The sequence below is a fragment of the Vicugna pacos genome, chromosome 34, assembly GCF_048564905.1.
Source record: "Vicugna pacos chromosome 34, VicPac4, whole genome shotgun sequence".
In the NCBI taxonomy this organism is placed as follows: Eukaryota; Metazoa; Chordata; class Mammalia; order Artiodactyla; family Camelidae; genus Vicugna; species Vicugna pacos.
This window is the reverse complement of record NC_133020.1, coordinates 4,991,429-5,012,718: the sequence shown is the minus strand read 5'-3', so window position 1 is coordinate 5,012,718 and position 21,290 is coordinate 4,991,429. Positions and strand designations below refer to the sequence as shown.

At 42.1% G+C, this 21,290-nt stretch overlaps 1 protein-coding gene and 1 long non-coding RNA gene across 6 annotated transcripts in view; one reads left to right on the top strand and one right to left on the bottom strand.

Moving 5' to 3' along the window:
- The window catches only part of LOC116276843 (uncharacterized), a 79,138-nt gene that overhangs the window by 32,872 nt on the left and 24,976 nt on the right, over positions 1-21,290 (bottom strand). Inside the window, exons 2-3 of one of the 2 annotated variants that reach the window (XR_012066989.1) lie at positions 5,208-5,437; positions 4,896-5,084 (exon numbers count right to left, since the gene is read on the bottom strand). The exons of the other annotated variant lie outside the window; for it this stretch is intronic. This is a non-coding gene — a long non-coding RNA (uncharacterized lncRNA). Of the gene's footprint in view, positions 1-4,895; positions 5,085-5,207; positions 5,438-21,290 lie in introns of those variants that run through there. 2 annotated transcript variants of the gene reach the window in all.
- Positions 1-21,290, top strand: part of BMAL2 (basic helix-loop-helix ARNT like 2) — a 57,980-nt gene that overhangs the window by 18,282 nt on the left and 18,408 nt on the right. For 2 of the 4 annotated variants that reach the window (XM_072954792.1, XM_072954791.1), the window contains exons 3-7: positions 7,273-7,430; positions 11,588-11,667; positions 12,694-12,786; positions 14,867-14,984; positions 15,376-15,519. In XM_072954792.1, the coding sequence (XP_072810893.1) occupies positions 7,273-7,430; positions 11,588-11,667; positions 12,694-12,786; positions 14,867-14,984; positions 15,376-15,519 (593 nt within the window). Of the gene's footprint in view, positions 1-3,835; positions 3,878-7,272; positions 7,431-11,587; positions 11,668-12,693; positions 12,787-14,866; positions 14,985-15,375; positions 15,520-21,290 lie in introns of all 4 variants that reach the window. The other 2 variants (XM_072954790.1, XM_072954793.1) reach the window with 2 other exon arrangements.

Below are 21,290 nucleotides of genomic sequence, written 5' to 3'. Positions count from 1 at the left end.
TGTTTCTAAAACTTTTTATCACCCTAGTCACAAACACTGTACATTAAACAGTAATTCTCCACACCTCCCTTCCCCCAAGCCCCTGGTAACCTCTAACTTACTTTCTAGCTCTATGAATTTGCATATTCTAGGTATTTCGTATAAATGGAATCATACAGTATTTGTCATTTTGTCTCTGGCGTATTTCACTTAGTGTAATGTTTTCAAATTTCATCTATGTTGTAGTGTGTATCAGAATTTCATTCTTTTTTATGGCTGAATAATATTCCATTGTATGTATATTACCACACTTGGCTTATCTGTTTATTTGTTGATGGACATTTGGGCTGTTCCCACCTTTTGGCTGTTGTGAATAATGCTGCTCTGAACATAGATGTACAAATATCTGAGTCCCTGCTTTCAGTTCTTTTGGGTATATAGCTATGAGTAGAATTTCTGGGACATAAGATAATTCTATGTTTAGTTTTTGAGAAACTACCAAGCTGTTTTCCACAGTGCCTGTACTGTTGTACATCCCCACCAGAAATGTATGAAGAGATCCAATTTCTCCATATCTTTGCTGACATCTATTTTCCATTAAAAAAAAAAACTATCCTAGTAAGTGTGAAGTGGTACAGGCTTATATTTCAAAGGATCACTCTGGAAACAGTATGGAGGAAAATTCAGCAGGCAGAGAAAACAGCTGAGAGATGGTTTCTAAGGAATAGGTTTTCTGAGCATTGGTCCAAGAGAGTGGCCCTGGATAGGAAGGGTGTGGAAAGGCAGGGACGTATTGTGACACATTTAGAAGATAAAATCTCTTAAGATTTCATGCTTGTTTATCGGAGAGGAGAGATTTAAAAAGCATCCGAGTTTTCTGCCTTGGACACCTAGATGAAGGATGGGATTATAGTTCACCTAGATTGAAGGGAAGGTGATGAGTTCTGCTTTGGCCACAATGAGAATGAGAATGAGAATTTATGAGATCTTCAAGTAGGCAGTTGGGTATGAGGGTCTGGACTTCAGGGTTGAGGCCTGGACCAGAGATGGAGGTTCAGACACCACTGATGCACAGAAAGCAAGTGCGGTGCAGTGACTGCCATGGGTGTAGGCACTGGGGAAGCGTGTGGAGTGGGAAGACTAGGGGGCTGAGGGAGGAGGGGAGTCCTGCCCAGAATGTGAGAAGGCAGGGCTCTGAAGTGGGAGCGGCATCTCAGAAACCAGAGGGAGAAAGTAGCAAGTCTGGAGAATGTTTTGATCATATTTGCTTCCAGTTTCATTTGTCCTTGGTTGATTTAGGGAGAGGGCCTAGATTCCATTTGAAATGCAGTGAAAGTAGTTTTCAAGAAAAGCTTGCACTGTATTTTGAAACAATTATGTTACTATACCATAAGCTGCTACGTTAAGAAAATTCATCTAAGTAATGCGAACGTTAATAATATCAGACAGCTAATTAAAATCCAGAAGTGAAAATATTATGACAATAGACCAAATGCCAGCAAGGAGGGAAAAATGCAAAGAGCAAACTTACTAATTATCAAGGTTCATGCTGCAAACAAGGAAATGAATTGTTGGACTAACAAGATCACGCCTTATTCTATGCTGTGAGGGACCATTAAAGAAAAGTATATTTGCGTGGCCTCAGTACAGTGGGTTTGGATTCACCAAGGAGGCAAGCTCAGTCAGGGAGTCAGACTTGCTGAAACGCGTATAATCAAAGCAAAAGCGTGATTTAAACCAGCCAAACTTTACTTTTTGAAATTGAAGTGATGTACATGTAAATACAATTCTAGACCATTAGGAGGAAAATTATTCACCTGTACAACTATTTTTTATTTCCTCTTATTTAAATATGACATCAGGCTGAAAAGAGAAAAGAAAAAAGAAGCTGACTTAATCTGACCCTTTCTTTTGCTTCGGAGAAGCTTTTCCGTTTCATACGCAGCAGCCACAGAGCAGGCTGACAATGATCAAGGCATAGAGGGAGGCACGCCAGCCTGCACAGAATAAACTTCACCTGGCTTCCTGTTAGGTCTGTGACCTAGAGCAGTCACCTCACTGGGCCTCAATTCCTTCATCTGTAAAACGGGGGTAGTAATAACTACATGATTCTCAAATGCTGTGAGACTCAAATAACACAGGGGAAAGTATTTTTGATCAAGTATCATAAATATGAAAGCTATTCTTTATTTAGACAGTGAGAAGAAGAAATAGCCTTTGGACCACTAGGTCCTTTCTATGTGGGATATTTATACACATCTCTTCATAAATTTGATTGTATTTTCTATAAACAGCATGCATTATCTTTTTTAAGCAGAAAAGTATTAAAACCTCAAATATAATTTATCATGTGAATAAAATAGTTCAAAGGAAGGTCATGCTTTTTTGAAGCCTGGAAAATGGTCATTGTTGAGTCTACTAAGAGGGAAATATGGCACGATGAATCAGAAGCCGTGAGATGGTTATCCATAAGTTGTACTTGTAGGGTTTAATCCTAAAATAGTCAAAGATGCTTGCATCACAATAATATTAGCCACACTACTTATAATACTGAAAAATCAGAATATTAAGGTATCTAATAAGAGAAATTAACTTATAGTATAGCTAACCAATGAGCTACTATTTAATAATTTCATATCATGTTCTTCAAGAGTATGTGAAGCTGTGGGAAAATATACATGTTATAGTGTTAAGTGAATAAGACAAATGAAAAATTTTACCCTATGATCGGAAGTTTATTTTATGTACATATATGTTATATACACATAACATGTGTGTAACACAGAACTACCTACATAAATACTTTCCCCCCCACCATGGCTAAGTTAAAGAGTCAGAGCTATTTTTTGAGTGTATTTAGATACATGTTTAGGAAGGAGACCCATTAAAACATTAACGGGTTTATTCCCAGATTATTCCCAGATGAGATTGTGGGAGCTTTTCCCTGAATTGCCCTAAATGCCCTTTCAGAAAGTGATGCATTTGGAAATATATTTTAAAAAATACGTATTTTAAAAAAGCTATTCAGCCTCCGTAGTTTTTTAATGTGGAAAGTATTCCACCACCATCAGTATCTTTCACTTTGGTAGTGATCTGACAACTGCACTTCTGAATGAATAGCCACACATATGTAAAGTATGTATGTATATGTACATGTAAATATTGAGACACACATATATACATTTAGTATATTCCGCTAGGGAGTATACAAATGTGTAAATTAATATTAGTGGCAAATGATCAGTTTCCTATTTTCAAAAGTGTTTCCTACAACCTAGATGAATTTTCGGGCAAAATAAATTCCTTTTGGATAAAAGTCTGAGATTCTTGATGTATTTTTAGGCTAGTTTAATAGCGTTATTATAAAAAATTTTTTTACTAAGCCATCAATTGTTTTAAAAATAACTTTTTAAAAATATTTTTTCATTATTTTTTATTTAACGGAGGTACTGGGGATCGAACCCATGACCCTCTGCATGTTAAGCTTGCGCTCTACCACTGAGCTATACCCTCCCCCCTAAAAATAGCTATTTTATTTAATGTTGTTTCTGTGAATATTATATCCCTCTTTCAAGATTGGCATAGGGTAATTTCTAAATAAAGCACCAGTTGTTACTCATCGTCAGTTATCACAGTTTTTGTTGCCCGAGGGGGATGAGGTGCCTGTCAGCTTTGTCAGGAGAACGGCTCACACCTACAGCGGTGGTCCCTTCAGTTAGGCGCTCAGGGTACCAAGTGTAACTGAGGACTTAATAGGCATTAGGATGATTGGACTGAATCTCACGTTTATCTCTCTCTGGACAGTTACAGGAAATCTGTTTCATGTAGTTTGATATTTTATCCTGCTTTTTTGTAGAATGGAAGATGGTGAACAACAAGTAGAAATGAAGTCCTTCAGGTATATTGACCCGTGGAGAGGGTACCTGGTGGGTGGGAAAGGTCGCGCGTGCCGACCTGCTTGCTAAAGCGAATAGTGATGTCAAGACAGAATGAATTCAGCAATATTGGGTTCTTCTCGTATGTTATGCTCCAAGAAGCAATGATCATCAGGTACCTAATCCCTTTCTTCTCCATCTACTTGAGTAACATTTTGGCTTACGTGTCTTTAAATTTTTCCCAGAATAGATGTTTATTGAAAATAACTATTATAAGCACTAGAGAAATCCTGATTCATCCTATAAACAAATCAGAATTACTTATAAGGAGCATCTGACTATTAGGAATCCATCACTATAAATTCTGTCAACTATTTCAACATATTCTTTCAACATGAACACATTTTTTTTCTACACCTGACAACACGGCCGGATCTCAGTTTTGCTTTTTCTCCACTTATTCTGTTTTTTAATATGATTCTTCAAAACACTGGCATGGTTCAAAGAGACAGGAACAGTTCACAGAATTAAGAGCCAGAGCCCTGAAAAATTATTAAGCAGAGAACTAGCCTCTGGGTAAATATGCCTGTCTTTGCTACAGTCAGCCAAGAAATCTTTTCTCCTTTAAGTAAAGTACCTTGTTCAGAAACTGGCTGTTTCTCCTTCCTCTGTGTTTCCTAGCCCTGCCATCATCACTTATTTTTCTCACATTGTCCAGTCCCATTAGATTGCTCCCACCCATTCTCATTTCCCTCCCAACCTTCCCTCTGAGAGAAGGTACCTCCTCTTCTGTACATGCCTGGATTCAGGCATCTCTGTCCCTTGCTACTGTCCATGGTAATGGATAATATTGTTAGAAAGAAGAGGTGAACATTCTAGCAAGAAGATAACTACAGTGTTTTTAAAGTCATATATCTTTAATCTAAAAATTGCTCACGAATAGACCAAAGCATGAGTAGATAACTAAATTTTATGTAAATACACATGTAATTTGAATTCCATCCCATTCACCCCAGAGTCCGTATTTTGTTTCAGGGGTGGCATTGCCCAAGGGTGAGTGGTTGGGGTGGGGCTGTTAGCTCCATCAGTGCTTCTCCCCCTTCCCCTGACTCTTCAATCTAGTTTAAAGTCTCTAAAAACAGATCAGGACAAGTCTTCTATCTTCCCTCTTTCCCATTAGATTGCCTTCCCCAAATTCTTCTTACGTAGACATTCTGGAGTTGCCATGATCTGAGTGTTGTAGGAGAAACAGACAAATGTTTATAGGAAAGTCTAAAAAGTAAAATAACCTAATTCTTGACATCAAAGATGTACATTACCCCCGCGTTTTATCATGTATGAAAAATATCTTACCATCAGTGGCATCTTTCTCTTAACTGGCAGCATTTTTCTTTCATTGTGACGCTTTATGTAAGAGTGCGTCTTACACTTGATGGTGTCTTAGGTTTGATGAAATGTGGTCCTGGTGTAAGAGGTGCTGAGGCGGTGACAGAGGGAGGTGATTAATCATGCAGTTGTCGAAGAAAGCTTCCCGGAAGCATACGTGAGCTGGGTTTTGAAGAAGGAAGAGGATTTTTCCAAGACTGTAGAAAAGGACAGGCTAAGCCCAGTGAAGAGCAAGGCATAGAGGGGATGTGAGACGACTTGGCATGTTGGAGGACCAGAGGGTCGTTTGGCATTGCTGCTCTGTGACATCCAGAGCTGTAGGGAGAAGCCATGGGTGGAAAGGCCGAACTGGAGATGAAGCCAGGTCGGGAGAACGTTGGGATGTCAGGAGGGAGTCTGACCTTTCCTCTCAGGCTGCGGAAATGCATTTTAGCAGTTTTTTGCAATGGGATCAGATGATTTGATTTTTTAAAACAATGTTTCTGGAAGTAGTGGGTAGGATAGAGTGGATCAGGAAGACACCAGTAGAAGCAGGAATATCCATTTAAAAGGCTTTTGGGAGTCGTGCAGTCAGCTGTCATAAGGGCCTGAAATAAGGCAGCAACAGAGTGGATGGAGATGGAGGAGAAGACAATTTAAGAAATTCTTGAAGAACCAGGATCTGTAGGAGTTCATGAGTATTTGACTCTTCAGGGTGAAGAAGAAGGAAGGGTCTAGAATAAGTCTAGTAGGGTCACCCATCATGATGAACCCTCTAGAAGGAAGAGTGATCAGGGCTGGTGGAGGAAGGAGAATTAAAATGGCATCCATTGTATTCAGAGAATATGTCAGTTTGGGATTTCTTGGTGCATAATTCTAATTCTGAAGGTTGGGAATTGGATGAAGTATGAACAAGATCGGTACTTAATGGTAAGTAGCGTGTGAGCTGTTGTAAAGCCTTATGAGGGATGAGATCTATTAGGGGGAAGCTATAGGGTGAGGAAGGAGTGGTAGCAAGTAAGGAATCTAAGGGGAACCAGTGTTGAAGGACAGGGGCACAGCTGGGTACGGAGACTACGGGGACCGGGCTGAGCAGCGAGGATGGAGCAGGAGAGGTCACGGAAGCCAGTGAGGAATGAAAAGTGGTAACAGCATCAAAGTCAAGGCAGGGATCAGCCAGGGTTGTGTAAGAGAAGGATGGAAAGTAGCTGTAGTGGGGCCGGGGCTGTGGAAGGTTGATTTTAATGGAGAGACGTCTGGGAGATGAAAGGTGGGGTGGAGACCGTGTTCTCTCAGGAAGCTGGCAGAGAAGGGAAGACAGTAACAAGGGGGAGGTACCCCTAGAATTAGGGAAAGGTTTTTTTTTTCAATTGAAGTATAGTCAATTTACAGTTGAGTTGTGTCAGTTTCTGGTGTACAGCACAGTGCTTCAGTCATACATGAACACACATCTATTCCTTTTCATATTCTTTTTCGTTATAGGTTACTACAAGATATTGACTATAATTCCCTGTGCTGTACAGAAGAAACTTATTGTTTACCTGTTTTATATACAGCAGTTAGTATCTGCAAATCCTGAACTCCCAATGTATCCTTTGGAGAGGGTTTTTTCCCACAAAGGAAGAGACTTGAGCCCATTTATTGACCCATCAAAGGAGCTGGGAAAGAGAATGCGGTTAAGATGCTGATAACTGCTCCAGGGAGGAGCCAGCTTTGAACAGAAGGCATCCCATCTCTTCCTCTGAGACTGGAGGGAAGCTAAAAGCCTATCCGCCCGGCTCTCAGACAGAGGTCTTAGTTCTCCAAGGTTTCAGGGAATAAGATGGGGAGGGAAGGAGCAAGGGGAATCCAGGTGGAGGGTAAAGCGGTGTGGATGAGCCCTGTCCCCGCTCCCCGCCGCCCCCTCCTCCTCCCTGAATGGCAGCTGCAGGGCTGAGGTTGGGAGGAAGAACACGTGTGCTTGCTGGCCTCACCTGAGCTCCCGCTGGTGCCTCTGGGGTGACGGGGGGTCTGCTGAGTGTGAAATATGAACAAGGTTCTTTTTCCTTCTTAGAGAAGCTCATAGCCAGACCGAAAAGCGGAGGAGAGAGAAAATGAACCACCTGATTGAAAAACTGTCTGCCATGATCCCTCAGTGCAACCCCGTGACACGGAAACTGGACAAACTTACAGTTTTAAGGATGGCTGTGCAGCACTTGAGATCTTTAAACGGTGAGTTTGCAAGTGGCCTCCACACTCGGATGCGTGAAGCCTTGCCTGTCGCTGAGGTCCCTGAGGGGTTGGTTTTGTTGTTACTGGCTGTTGAGATTTATACAAGTGAGTCTTTCAGCTTTATAGGCATTAATTTTGATACTTGTCCATGTTCTGTATGTGCAGAGAATAATAATTTGAATGTCAGAAAACTTAGTTTTCATCTTAAGTTTACTATATGAACTTGAAAGTCTTTGTATTTCTGCTTGTTTCCCGTGTATAATATGAAGATGGTTATACCTACTGTATGTACCTCTTAATTTTTCAGAAGTTCTGAAATGTCTTAATTATAATTTTGAGTTATTGTCAGGTTTGCATTATTAGAAAAGAAAGATGTCTTTAAATTCTGCAATTTCCGTTAAAACTTCATTCAGACTTATAAGCAGCACCTGAAAGAGCGTCATACCTTGCTATTCCAAGGTGTCCTCACATAGATGAGACACTGGGGGGAGGAGGTGCTTATCCCTTGCTTCTTGGGGGGTGTGTGATCAGTTCTGACTTTAGCAGCTCCCCTACTTGGGCTTGAATTTTAAATCAAAGCGTGGTAAGTATTCACGTGTACGTGTAGTGTCAAAATCACGTCTGGTTTGGGAATAACCCCAGTCCAGCTTGTGGGGTGGAGGAAATAGAATTGAGTGTCAGATATGTGAATGTCAATGACTTAAATTTATATTGAGGAGATCAGTAGACCTGGCAGAGGCGTGAGCTGCAGACCACAGAGGGGGGACTCTGAAGGTTCAGATTTGTAAAGACCGAAAAAGATGATGGTGAAATCCAGCTCAGAAAGTATGAGAAGGGAAAAAGCAAAGGAAGACCAAGGGTCTTATTCAGGTCTCTGCCCTACGCTGCATGCCAGGGGAAGGAAGATCTGTTTCAGGGAGAGGAAGTTCTGTGGTCAGCACACAGGGACTTGGCCACGTCGGGTTAAGGTGGCTTAGAGGAGAGCAGTGTTACCTGGACTCCAGGTGCAAATCGGAGCCCAGAGAGGATCTTATTTCATAATGAACAAAAGAACAGTCCTGGCAGATCTGTTCACATTGGAGGAGGCGGGGGTCATATACAAATCAGGATGTAAAACTAGACACAGCGGTTAGAGGGCTATTTTCAGAGTAACTGGTGCAAGTTGTGCTTTAAATCACCTTCCTCCCGTCTCTGCAGATGGCAGAAAGGTGGCGTGTGCACCGCGACCAGCTGAGTGCATGCAGATGTGGAGAGCAGGCGGTGGGCAGAGCCAGAACAGCCGCCGGCCCCACCATGCAGAGCAGCGCGGGTGCCGGGGGCACTCCCCGGCAGGCTTCCTCTGGGTAGCCTGATTGGAGCTCTTCTTTTCAAAACTGTCTCTTGTGAAATAAGGTTCTCTTTTACCCACAAGTGGGTCTTGCCTAAATTGTAAGCAATGTTTCCCTTAAATCTTTTAGCAGCGACCAAGAATAGGCTCAGCTGAGGTCATTTGATTGCAACCCTGAAATTATCCGACATTTCACATTCACAACGTCCTCAGGGAGGAGGATCTAAGGGAAAAGCCATGAATCAGTCAACTGACAACAAATGTGAACTGAGCACCACCTCGGTTCCTGTTCTGTGCTGAGGTTATGAAAATGAAGGAGGCAAGATCTCTGTGCTTGAGGGGTTCATGGTGGGCAAGGGAGACAGACCCATGAAGAACGCATTAAAACCTAGTGTGATAAATGTGTGAGTGTGAGGAGGGCCAACGGGATCTCAGTGGAGAGGAGACACTACCTAAATCTGGAAGGGGTTCTTTGGAACAGAGTATAGATTTCATCATTGGCCCTTCTAAGCTGAAGTCAGGTGCTCGTGCATTCGTCACACATCCTGACCAGATCCTAGTCAGCGCTACCCCCAGATGAGATGACTTAGAGCAGCTGGGGCTGGATTCCCGTGCCCTGGACAGAGTGTATCCCCAACTCACTCCACGAATGCCTGATCGTGAGAGATCTGCCTGTCGGTGCTGTTCCTTTGGTCCACACATAATTACTTCTAAGACAGAAGATGGTGAAATGATTTTTTTACTCTACAGTCTACAGGAGTGCTTCTCAAACCATTTGGGGGAAAGGCAAGTGTTCCCTGCCCCCATCTGTTCTAAAATATGGTACCAATGATTAGTGGAAAAATGCTCGCGGGCTGTGATGCCACAGCAATGGTGTTTCCATCAAAGTGTGTAAGTGCTTATTCTTAACTTCCATGTTCATCTCACCACAGTTTGGTGGTGACAGTGGTTTGCAGACCACATTTGGAGTGAGCCCTGGGAGAGCCTGTGGGCGTTCTGTGCGTGGGTCTGAGTACCAGGAGCCGGTGGTTCCTGCGTGGGTCCTGGAGGCAAACCCGGGTTCAAATCCTGGCCCCCTGCCTTCATTGTTATGTGACTTACTCAGGTGTTTTACCCTTCTAATCCTCAACTTCCACACCTGCAAAACGAGGATAATGTGTTGGTCTCATTGGGTTGTTGTTAAGAGGATAGAATAATGTGTTTCTTAATGGTGGAGGTGGTAGTCAGAGGACCAGGAGGGAGAGTTGTTATGGTCATTTTGATCTTTATTATCATTATCATTATTCTCATATTGTCATTTCTTTAATCGCAATGATGAACATTTTATACTAAGAGTAAGTGACCGTGTTTCCTCGTTGGTTTTTGCCGTTACTGCTCCGGGGCAGGTGGACAGAGCGGCACTGCAGGCATTTTATGAATCACCGCATCCTAGCTTCAGCTCTGCGCTCACTGCCCTCTTTTTCTCACCGGCATGTCCTCACGTCCTCACTCACCTGTTCAACCAGGGCACGCCCATCCTGGCCGATCTACACTTTCGGGGTTTCCTCCGCACTCCTCTGCCAGCCTTGCTTCAGGCCAGACCTGGCAGTGTCCCTGCCTGGCTCACACTGATTTATTGCTGCACCCGGCCTGGCCGCAGGGTCTGCACCTCCCAGCCCTTTCTCAGCTCCCTCCCACCAGGCTACTGTGTTGTAATAATGAGTCATTTGGGGAACGTCTCTGAGGGCTCCCTGGAAGGTAGGCTCCAAAAGAGATTTCCTTTGCTTATGCCAGGCTTTTTGAGGGTTCTGCCAGTTTGAGACTTTACCAAATCATACCATGAGGGTTTTTGATTTTCTGGTTTTGTTTTTTTTCCCCCATCACTTAGGTAATTAACTGGTGAATTTGGGCTACAAATCCATCTGAGGGCCAGTTAGTAGTTAACACGTCTCGTGGTGTTACCCATCTTTCTTTTGCAGAAGCATCTTTCCTTGCAGTCCCCCGGAGGAAGGGGTCAGGGTTAGGGAGGTTGGGAAGTGTAAGGGAGGGAAATTTGATTTATTTTTGGATCACCTTTGCCTGGGGATTGTCTGGGGACAGCACACCTTGCCTTGGCGAACTGTCTCGTGCGCCCCCTTGTGGCCATGAAGGGCTTTCCCGTCCAGGTTGGTGGATGCCCTCAGGACAAATGCAGTTTTAGTTCTTCCCTTACTTCTCTCAGTTTTGACCTGGTAATTCCGTATCATTTCCCCAGCTTTTCTGGTGGCTTTAGTAGCTTTCATTTTAATACAATAAGCTCTGTGTTAAGGGCTTGAAATGAATTATTTCATTTATGTTTTATACTTTTTTGGTATATTTTGTCTATTATCAGAAGTCTCCATGTGATCTTTAAAGGATCATTCTGATGCAAAAATCCTACGAACCCATAAAATTTGCTTAGCATCCCAGGTGCTCCCTATTCAGGATAATTCATGTGATCAGATTTAATAAGCTAATAAATTGTAAAAATAATTTGAATTATTTTTCAGTCTTGAGTATTGTTGCATGTTATTATGTTATAGATAATAGACTGCATTTTATTATTTTTTCAGTAGACAGCTCTTTCTGCACACTTGCAGATAAAGGAATAAGTGAATTCAAAGAATTTACAATCTGAAAGCAGAAAATTTCAATCTAGGAAAAACGAAGAGAGGGAACGATTACAGAAGAGGCGTTGGAGCGGCTAGAACAGAAAACACCATCGTCACGGTCATCACCAACAGCAGCCTCGGACTCCTACGTTCACTGAGCGTTTAGTACATTTCCATCTGTATGATATTTTTTAATAACTTTTTGACTTCTTCATTTTCAGGTATGGCAAATTCGTATGCAGGAAATAATCGTAGACCTTCATTCATTCAGGATAATGAGCTCAGACACTTAATTCTTAAGGTAAGTAAAGAGATACATTTGTGTAAGTTGTATGTGTCCTTGTGTTTCTGTTTGAATGGGAGGAAGAATTTTTTTCAGTTCACTTCCTATTGTATATAAACGTAACAGGACTCCATATTACACCGAATTTCCTTTAATAGAAAAATTTAAGTTATACAAGTAACCTTGTCTTGTGAGTGTAGGATTTCCAAAATAGGGTGACTCGCTTGTCTTTAACGCGAAGCTCCTTGCTCTGCCTAATGCCCGACCTCCCGCACTGCAGGCTCTGTTCTCCACTGTTACCGCCTCCTTCAAAGCCATCTACCTTGGGTTCTGTTCCCCCAGCATTCCGTTCTCTGCCAAGGAGCCAGTCACCACTTCTTTCAATGAGCTGTTAGTGGGTGCTTTGCCGTTTCTGCCCTCATCATTTCATCTGCATGGGTTTTCAGATTCACTGCTCCAGAGGTTTCCCTGATGTGGAAAACGTGGCCATGTCATTGGCTTATCCTGTGCCCCGGAGGTCCTGTGTGTCTGGATCTCATGCTATTACCAGTATGCTTTACACCATAGTATGACTGATTAGAAAGATTTAGATATCTATTTGTCCATTTTTCTTTTAATTTTTTAAAAGCCCCTCTTTCATTTGAACAGCTGAATTCAAATACAGTATTCCTGGTACTTCCTTCATCCCAGTCTGCAGTCTTCCATCTCAATACGTTTTCAGGCAGCTGTTATTGGTGTGTTTTGATATTTTTACAGAGTTTCTGTATGTGTGTAGAATTTAACACAGGTGACTTTTATATTATAAAATATCTCAACTAAATATTCCCCGCCTGAGCTTGCCATGTCAGCAACATTAGACTGGGGTTCCATTTGATGCTATCAATCTTTTTACATATTGAGAAAATGCCTTAAAATGAATTTTCCTAGCTCTTAGGACCTCTCTATTAATTCTTTTGCTACAGTAGTTTCCTCAAAATCTGAATGTGTGTATGAGAGGGACAGAAGATCTTCTTTAAATATTCACTTTATATTTTTAAATCCTAGACTGCAGAAGGCTTCCTATTTGTGGTTGGATGTGAAAGAGGAAAAATTCTCTTCGTTTCTAAATCAGTCTCCAAAACACTTAATTATGATCAGGTACCCAAAACAGAGGACTTTCTCATACTATGTTTTGTTTTGTTTTGCTTTGTTTTTAAATCACATATCTTGAAGCTCTTTTTCTGAACCTTTCTTCCCACTGGGTGGTGGGATTCGGTGCTGCTAAGTTAAACTCCGAGAGAGATGGGAAGATGTGTAGAAAGAGTATGAGTTTTTATTACTGACAAGAGTGTTTACTTCCTTCAGCGAGTTATTTCATTTTCCTGAACCTCAGCTTTCCCCTGTGTAAAACGTGGAAATTGTGATTATACCTGTCTCTCGTGATGTAAGCACAAAGCAAGCTATCATAAGTGAGTGTCTGAAAATATTAGTCACCCTTCTCTGTTCCCTCTAAGAGACAGCATTATTATTTATTAAGTATGTGCGTCACATAACAGCTTTTGATCTAGACTCTGGCAACAAAGTCTGAAATACATCTTTTATTTAACTTGCTGTAGGGTTGATCTGCCTCCTCATTACTGAACACTGTTTAATTTAAACTAACTAGTTTAACTAGTTTAACTCAAACTGTAACACTGAAATCAACAGAGTGAATAAACTAGCACCTGTGGTCTCCTTTCAAATAGAAATAAGATAGAAATAGAATAATATGATAAACAATATGATAAATATAATATATAAATATGATAAATATATAATAAATATAAGACAGATAAATGATATAATACTATAGAAATCAGATATAGCCCACAGCTTTAATCTTACATAACTCCCATTTAATCTTATATAACTCCTATTTAATCTTATATAACTCCCAGCCTGTGTTTCCCCAAAACTCGAAGATTTGGTAGAGCTAGAAGGCATTCATAGATAGTGAGTTAAATAACAGAAAAACATATTATGAGCCTACATCCAGAAGGAATGAAAACCAAATGCAGCACGCAGCTGGTTATAGCTGGGGACACAAAAGCAGGGCAAGGCTTGATTATTCTGTCTTCTAATTGGAAATGGAGACCATCACACACATACACGCACACCGAGATACTTGACAATTCAGGTTGCTCTTAAGTTCCAAGTTAGTGACTTGGAGCCCAGTCCCACTGGACACTGACTTTGCATTTCAGAGACCTTTCAGGAGACTCATTTACTGCTCAGGAGGGCTTTGGGATCCCCGTAGATCCAGGGTCTGGTCCTCAGCTTTTCACATTCAGAAATCCGATTGGCATAGACTTGTATTAGCCAGTCACACAATAGACTGATGTATAAGTCAGATTGCTATTCATTTTAGCCTGAGATATCTAACTGCCAAGCACTCCAGGCTACTTGGACCAGTTGGTCCATTTGTTCTGCCTTCTATAGGAATGTCTACTTGGGTAATAAAGGAGTTCAAAAGAGGGGTGATCACTGTGGGTCAAGGAGGACTTCATATGTGAAGTAGACTGTCTGCTAGGCTTTGAGATGAGCAGGAAGGGGAGGAAGACATTTCAGGTTGGGAAAGGGAGTCTTGGAATTTAGGGAGTAGAAGGCAATTGGTCAGACCGCCCAGGGAATTAAGTTTATAGAGAAAAGGTAATGAATTTCAGGTGACGGGACCATGAGAGCAAAGGCACGGACCAGAGAATGCTCTGCACGTGGGGAGAAGTGGAATGTGGAGTGGAGGGCAGTCCAGGTTGGATTTTGGTTGTCATCAGTGTGGTAATTTTTTAAAACAGTGTGGCAAATTTCTGAGTCACACCATAAGACCACAGCTATTCTGTGATTCCTATAGTGTGCCATAATATAATCTCTGCACTTCTACCAATGGTAAAGTTTAAAGTAAATCATAATGTGACGTAGTAGTAATGTGTGAATCTGGGGGCATTAACAAGAGTAACAAGAGCAAATAGAATGTTAGTGATTAGGTGTGTGTACCCAATCATGGGTCTGTGTGCATGTATTTTTTTCCATCTTCAAGTATCATGCTGCTTTTAACGCAGACTAAGCTAATGTCATTCAGTGTAGCAGATGATTCTGAGCTTAAGAAAAAGCAACTTTAACAAAAGAAGGAGCATCATTTGTCTGTATGAGGAAATGTAGAAATATGATACTGATTTTAAATGAATGTCTACCTTATAAATAGGCTGATTTGACTGGACAAAGCTTATTTGACTTCCTACATCCAAAAGATGTTGCCAAAGTAAAGGAACAACTTTCTTCCTCTGATATTTCACCAAGAGAGATGCTAATCGATGCCAAAAGTAAGTACTCATTTCAGCATTATTACAATTTTATGTAAACATGTATAAAAGGACAGCAATAGAGTGTTTTGGAAAGTTAGCTGATTATGATTTTATCAAGAGGAGGATTATTTAGTAAACTTTATAATCACCAGCCTCAGTTAAAACAATTAATTTTTACTATCTGCCCCCCTGGGGAAATACATAAATTGCAAGTGATTATAAGGTACGAAAACATGATTACTTGACAAATACTTTTTCTTGGTATGTTTCCCTTTGGGGTTTACTGTAAAATGATGTCAATAACCATTTCTCAAGTAACAGATGACCAGAAAGTGTTAGGAAATAAATGTCAAAATTATTTTAAAATATTATTTTCTACCTATTCTCTTGCCTCCTTGCTCTATGAAAGCTGGTTTGCAGGTTCACAGTAATTTCCATACTGCAAGGAGTCATGTGTATTCGGGCTCAAGACGATCCTTTTTCTGTCGAATCAAGAGTTGTAAAATCTCTGTCAAAGAAGAGCATGACTGCTTACCCAACTCAAAGAAGAAAGGTATTGTCCTTTTGAAATGTCAGGTGATCTGAGGCATGGGTATAAAATTAATGTCCTAAATACTTTCTACATTAAAAAAATAAGCTGTATGGTCAAGGCAAATAATTGCAGCCAAAAACATGTATTTATCTAAATAATTCTGGTTCTGGTGAACAAGTACCGTGTTGCATAGATCCAACCAGAAGTGAATCATCTCATCTACACAGCAGTCCCTGTGAGAGAAGAACATGGCGGCCAACGCAGCTACCTTAACATGGCCGAAACCTCTGCGGTGTTTGATGCAAGTTATAAATTGAGTAAAGGCTAAAATTATCAAGTTTTGTTAAGTGTTTTGAAGATTGCCAGATTACTTTCTCTCTCCTTCTGGGAAGACTTATTTAGTACTTGTGTTTCAGTCATGTCTTTGTCTTGCTGCATGGCCAGTGCCCAGTAAAACAATTTCACTTCTGTAAACCTGATCTCGCCCTCCGCCCCACCATCTTACTCTTTGCTTCTAAATCTTGCAACCCCACAGGTTGGATTCTCAACATCTCTATTCTTTTTGAGAACCACTGCTTAAGATGTTTCTCTCAAGTATGAGATTCTCTGGGAGCCCAAGAGGAAGAAAGAGCAAGAAAGAGTAGAGGAAGAAGGGATGTCCTGGGCAGCAGTGCCCAAGCCTGGGGCTGAAGCCCTGCGGGTGGGGGCTCCTCCCCCACCTGCATCTTCCCACAGCTTCTGTCATAATCTTATTTCTAAAGAGGCCATTGCATATTGGCTATGATTATATGAAAATGGTAGCAATAAGCCTGAGACGGTTTCCTGACATAATAGTCTCTAATTAAATAGACTTTGGCCAGTCAGTGATTACTGAGTGCCTGCCATGTGCCAAGTACAAAGGATACCCTGGAAGCAGGCAGACAAGTCATGGCTCTAATGAACTTCATTAGAGGGACAGGAGGCAGCCAGGCAACATGGAAATTGATGAATATTTTAGGCACTGGAAAGTGCAATGAAGTCAATCAAATGGGTTATGGAGGACGGGGATTCGGGAGAAGGAGTTCCTTTGGAGGACTCAGAGAAAGTCTCTCTTAGGGGACGTTTGATCTGAGCCAGAACAGTGAGAAGGAGCCAGCTATGGAGAAGCCTGTGGGGAGAAAGTCCTGATGGAAGGGCCTACTTAGGGACCTAGAGGCAGGGAGAATGTGGTATTTGGGGGAACTCAACAAAGATCAGTGTGACAACAAAGATCCGCGGAAGATGGTGTTAGGAAGCGAGGCAGCTGGGGCCAGGTCGTGGGCGGCGGTGTGCTGGTCAGGGTTCAACAGCCAGCTCTCTGGGTCAGGTTCTGATAGGAACGTTGGTTGCTGTTTTGCTTTACATGAGCAAGTAAGGGAAGAGTGAAACCATGCTGTCAGAACGTCACTCATTTTTTTTTAATGATATGAGTGATTTTGCTAAAATAATTTGGGGGGTAATTAGGCTTATTTATTTTTATTTAATTTATTTTTAATGGAAGTACTGGGGATTGAACCTGGGACCTCGTGTGTGCTAAGCGTGAGCTATACCCTCCCCATCGATAAAATAATTTTTTAATACCAGAAGATTATTTACTCAGTTTGTTGGTGCTATTCATGATATAAAAACTACAGATACAATGCACTTTTAAGTCCAGTCTTCATTATGAGCAGTTTGTCCATCACTTTCATAGATCAGGAAAACAAACAAACAATAACTCAAGCCCTGATTTGTAGCTTGGCCACTTTCTGTGATGTAAATAGTCACACGTGGCTAATTTCAAGCTACCAACATGAGATTGTTGAACGTGGAGTATGGGAGGGATAGACAACAACACACCATTATATGGTATCATGTTCAAAAAAGATTTTCTTCAGTAAATGTTTATGAAGTACACGCCATTGGCCAGACACTGGTCTATATGCCATGGCTTATTTTGAGCAAAACAAAAACCTTGCCAATAGTGATTAGTGCTATGAAGGAAAAGAAAATAGAATAAGACATTAGATTTTGAATCAGATCTTCAAATCACTATTTCCCAATGTGTTAAAACATGGTATTAAACAAGAATAAAGCATAATTAATTATCCTGATTCATTAAATAATATATATTATGATTTTTAAAGAACAAAAAACTTTTACCATGAATACAATTTGTCCTTATAACATTGTTTTTCATCTTTTATATTTTAATTTCAGTTTTGTGTTTATAATGCACGTAATACATTAGTACAGGAGTGGACTGTGTAGTTTATACATGTGAAGGGTGCTTACAATTTTTTAATAGCATGCAAAATGAATAATATTTGAAGGCCATTGCTTCAGAGATTAGAGAAATAGCAGGTGAGCCTCAGGATGCCCCTAGAAACATCTCTGCGCTTTTAGTAGACCCCTAACCTGAGAGTGAGGAAGAACGTCTTCACGTTATATTAGGTCCAGTGGGAACTAAGGGACCATTGCCATTACTGCAGTAACCTATGAAGTATTAAGTCAGACACCCTGGGTCTGCCCCACCTAGGACTTCATATTAAGACCATAGGAGGACCAAGGCATGTAGGTAGGCTAGGATTTCAAAGGATCTGTTCCCCAATAAGACAGACTCTTCAGGATGATGAGTGGAGATGTGAAAGGTTTAAGAGGCAGCTGGACGATGTGTTTCATGCTGGACTGAGAAGTGCCCAGTACGGAGGAGACAGTTGCAGCCTGTCAAGCCTGTGGCTCAGCCACCTGCCCAGATGACCCTGGAGGCTTCCCAGACTCTGATCTCCAAAACAGAACCCCAGCAGCCGCACCAGGCCTTCCTGCTGGAAGGGATGGAGAACGCAAGCCTGTTGGCAGATCCTGGACCATTAAGGCACAGGAGCACCTCTTTCCAGGAAAACCCCCCTGCTCCCCTTTCTGGCTGGCTTGAGTCCCAAGTACCCACTCTGGTAATCCACTAATAATCCTGAGCATCTCGTATCACTGCCCTTTCCATGCTGTATTAACATTATTATTATGATTATTATGTTATATTTGCCTCCCACACTAAACCTAGAGCTTCATTGCTCTTTCCATGGTACCTGGCACATAGTAGACACTCAGACATTTACTGAAGGCTTAATTAAGGGACCATCCTCTTGTCCTGTGTTCCTGATTTGCCACACATAATTGCTGTCTAATCCACACGAACAATGGAACAATCCAGTGAATTAATCTACATTAGCTTTTGTTTTACCCTGGAAGCAATTTAAACTGTTGAAAAAGATTTTATCCCAGGAAATTTTTAGCAGATACTCTGGGCTGAGTTGCATCCCCTAAAATTCATGTTGATGCCCAGTGTGGTAGTGTCTGGAGGGAGGACTTTTGTGAGATAATTAGGTTCAGGGCAAGCCACGAGGGTGGGGCCCTCGTGATGCCATTAGTGCCCGTGTACACCAGAGCTTGCCGTCTGTGAGCGCACAGCGAGGTGGTAGCTGTCTGCAAGCCAGGACGAGAGCCCCCACCAGGACTCAGCTGCGCTGCCATCCTGGTCTCAGAACCGTGAGGAAGTAGCCTTCCGCTGTGTGAGCCGCCCAGCCTGCTTGCCCTGTTGCTTTGTTCGGGGAGCCCTACGAGGCTAAGATGGCAAACAGCTTGGGTCATTTTCCCTACCGTGGCCCTCGTGAGAAGTAAACCTGAAAAGGCTCTGCAGTGGGAACCAGAGGAATCTGGGCCTCTTTGCTGAAGATGCATGTTACATTGGCACTTTGCAGTCTGGCTTGAAGCCACACATCGGTGGCAGGACTCTGCCTTGTCTGGGTTCTGCCTTCTTTCTGCCACCTCAGATTTTTCATTTCGGCTTTTGTCAAATCCTAGGACAACACAGGACTGAATGTATAGAGTCAGCCACTGGTAATAATCTTAGAAGTGTAACAGCCCCTGTGTCTAGTCCTAATTAACCCTTTGTAAAGGCCCAAAAAGGAAACTGAGGCAGCCTCCGTGAGACGACATGGTACTGTTACAGTATTCTGAAGCAGTCTTGTAAATATTGAATCTTCAGCAAAAACACATGTGTAATAGTCATAGGTTAAAAAAAATCCAAGCAGCAGTCTTAAAGAATGTGATGATCAGACTTCAGTCCTTCCATGTGGCTTCTGAAAGGATTTTTTCTGAACGGTTAAGTTTTAGAGATTTATAGAAGAGGTAGGGAAAATTTCTTCTCTTTGAAATAAATATTGATAATCCTACTGAGAAAATGGAGATATTTCAGAATATCTGGTAAATGGCCAACTAGGGCTAATTTATAGCTGAATTCTGTGATGAGCTAAAAGAACCGAGATATTTTTAAGTCCTTCCGGTGCCCCAGGATCTTACACTGGCTCCGCCCAGCAACAGCCCTGCTGGTGGATGGGCTTAGGATGGAGTAGAAAGGGCCTGGGCTCTGAATCCAGTAGGTTTTTGGTTTTTTGTTTTTCTTCTTGCCTTTTCACTAATGTACAGTTGATTTACAGCGTTGTGTTAGTTTCTGGTATACAGCAGAGTAATTCAGTTACACATATATATATATATAAAATGTCGATTCTTTTTCATTATAGGTTATTACAAGCAATTGAATAGAGTTCCCTGTGCTATACAGTAGGACCTTGTTTTTATCTATTTTATACATAATAGTGTGTATCTGCTAATCGCAAACTCCTAATTTATCCCTCCCTCCCACCTCCCCTTTGGGAACCATAAGTTTGTGTTCGTGAATTCAGTAGGGTTTTAACGCCAGATCTGCTGTTTAACAGCCGTGTGACCTGAGGCAGTGTCCTCTCAATGTATGGAAAATGGGTATGGACTGAACTGTGCTTTCCCAAAATTCACACACAGAAGCCTTAACTCCCAGTGTGACTGTATTTGGAGCTCGGGCCTTTAAAGAGGTAATTAAGGTGAAATGATGTCATAAGAGTGGGGCCCTAATCCAGCATGATGGGTGTCCTCCAAGAAGAGGAGGAGACAGCAGGGATGGCCACATAAGGACGTGGTGAGAAGCCGGCCACCTACAAGCCAGAGAGAGGCCTCGGGAGAAACCAGACCTTCCAACACCTTGATCTTCTCGCCCCCAGGACTGTGGAAAATAAATTTCTGTTATTTAAACCACCCAGTCCGTGGCATTTCGGATGCCCAAGCAGAGTGATATGATGGGTTTAATAGCAGCGCCTCATGCCGGTGTGGTTAGGATTACACACGGCTAAGGCAGTACTTGGCTCCCAGGAAGCCACTATTTGTGGCCCAGAAAGGTGAGAAGGACAATAAAAGAGCAAGAAGAGAAGCAGTAATTATTTAAACTCTGCCTGCCGAGCACTTGGCTTAAGTGCCTGATTTAATCTGCATAGCAGCCCTGTGCGAACCATCCCAGTCTCGCGAGTGAGAAAGCTGAAGCCTAAAAGTTCTGTGACTTGTCCGAAGAGAGTGGCAGAATCAGGAATCTGGCTTTAAAATCTGTATTCTTTCCACTCCGCCAGGCCACCTACTAGGACAGCTTCCTAGATGCCAAAGGTTATTAATGAAAGGGATCCATTCTGGATGGTTCCTGCAGCGGACGCATAGCCAGGGGCTTGGCTCCTGCTGCCGGAACGGGTCCCCGGCCACACGCGATGATCATTCCCATGCCAGGCTGGGCCACACAGACGCCTGCAGTCAGAGTCAAGCATCTTTTCAAAGAGGGCTTTTTCATCTGCCCAAGTCCTTGACCAAGTATTCACTTAACACCCCAGAGCTCTGGGCCAAAGGCATGAGGCCGACTTGGCCTAAAGGAATGATGAGGGCAC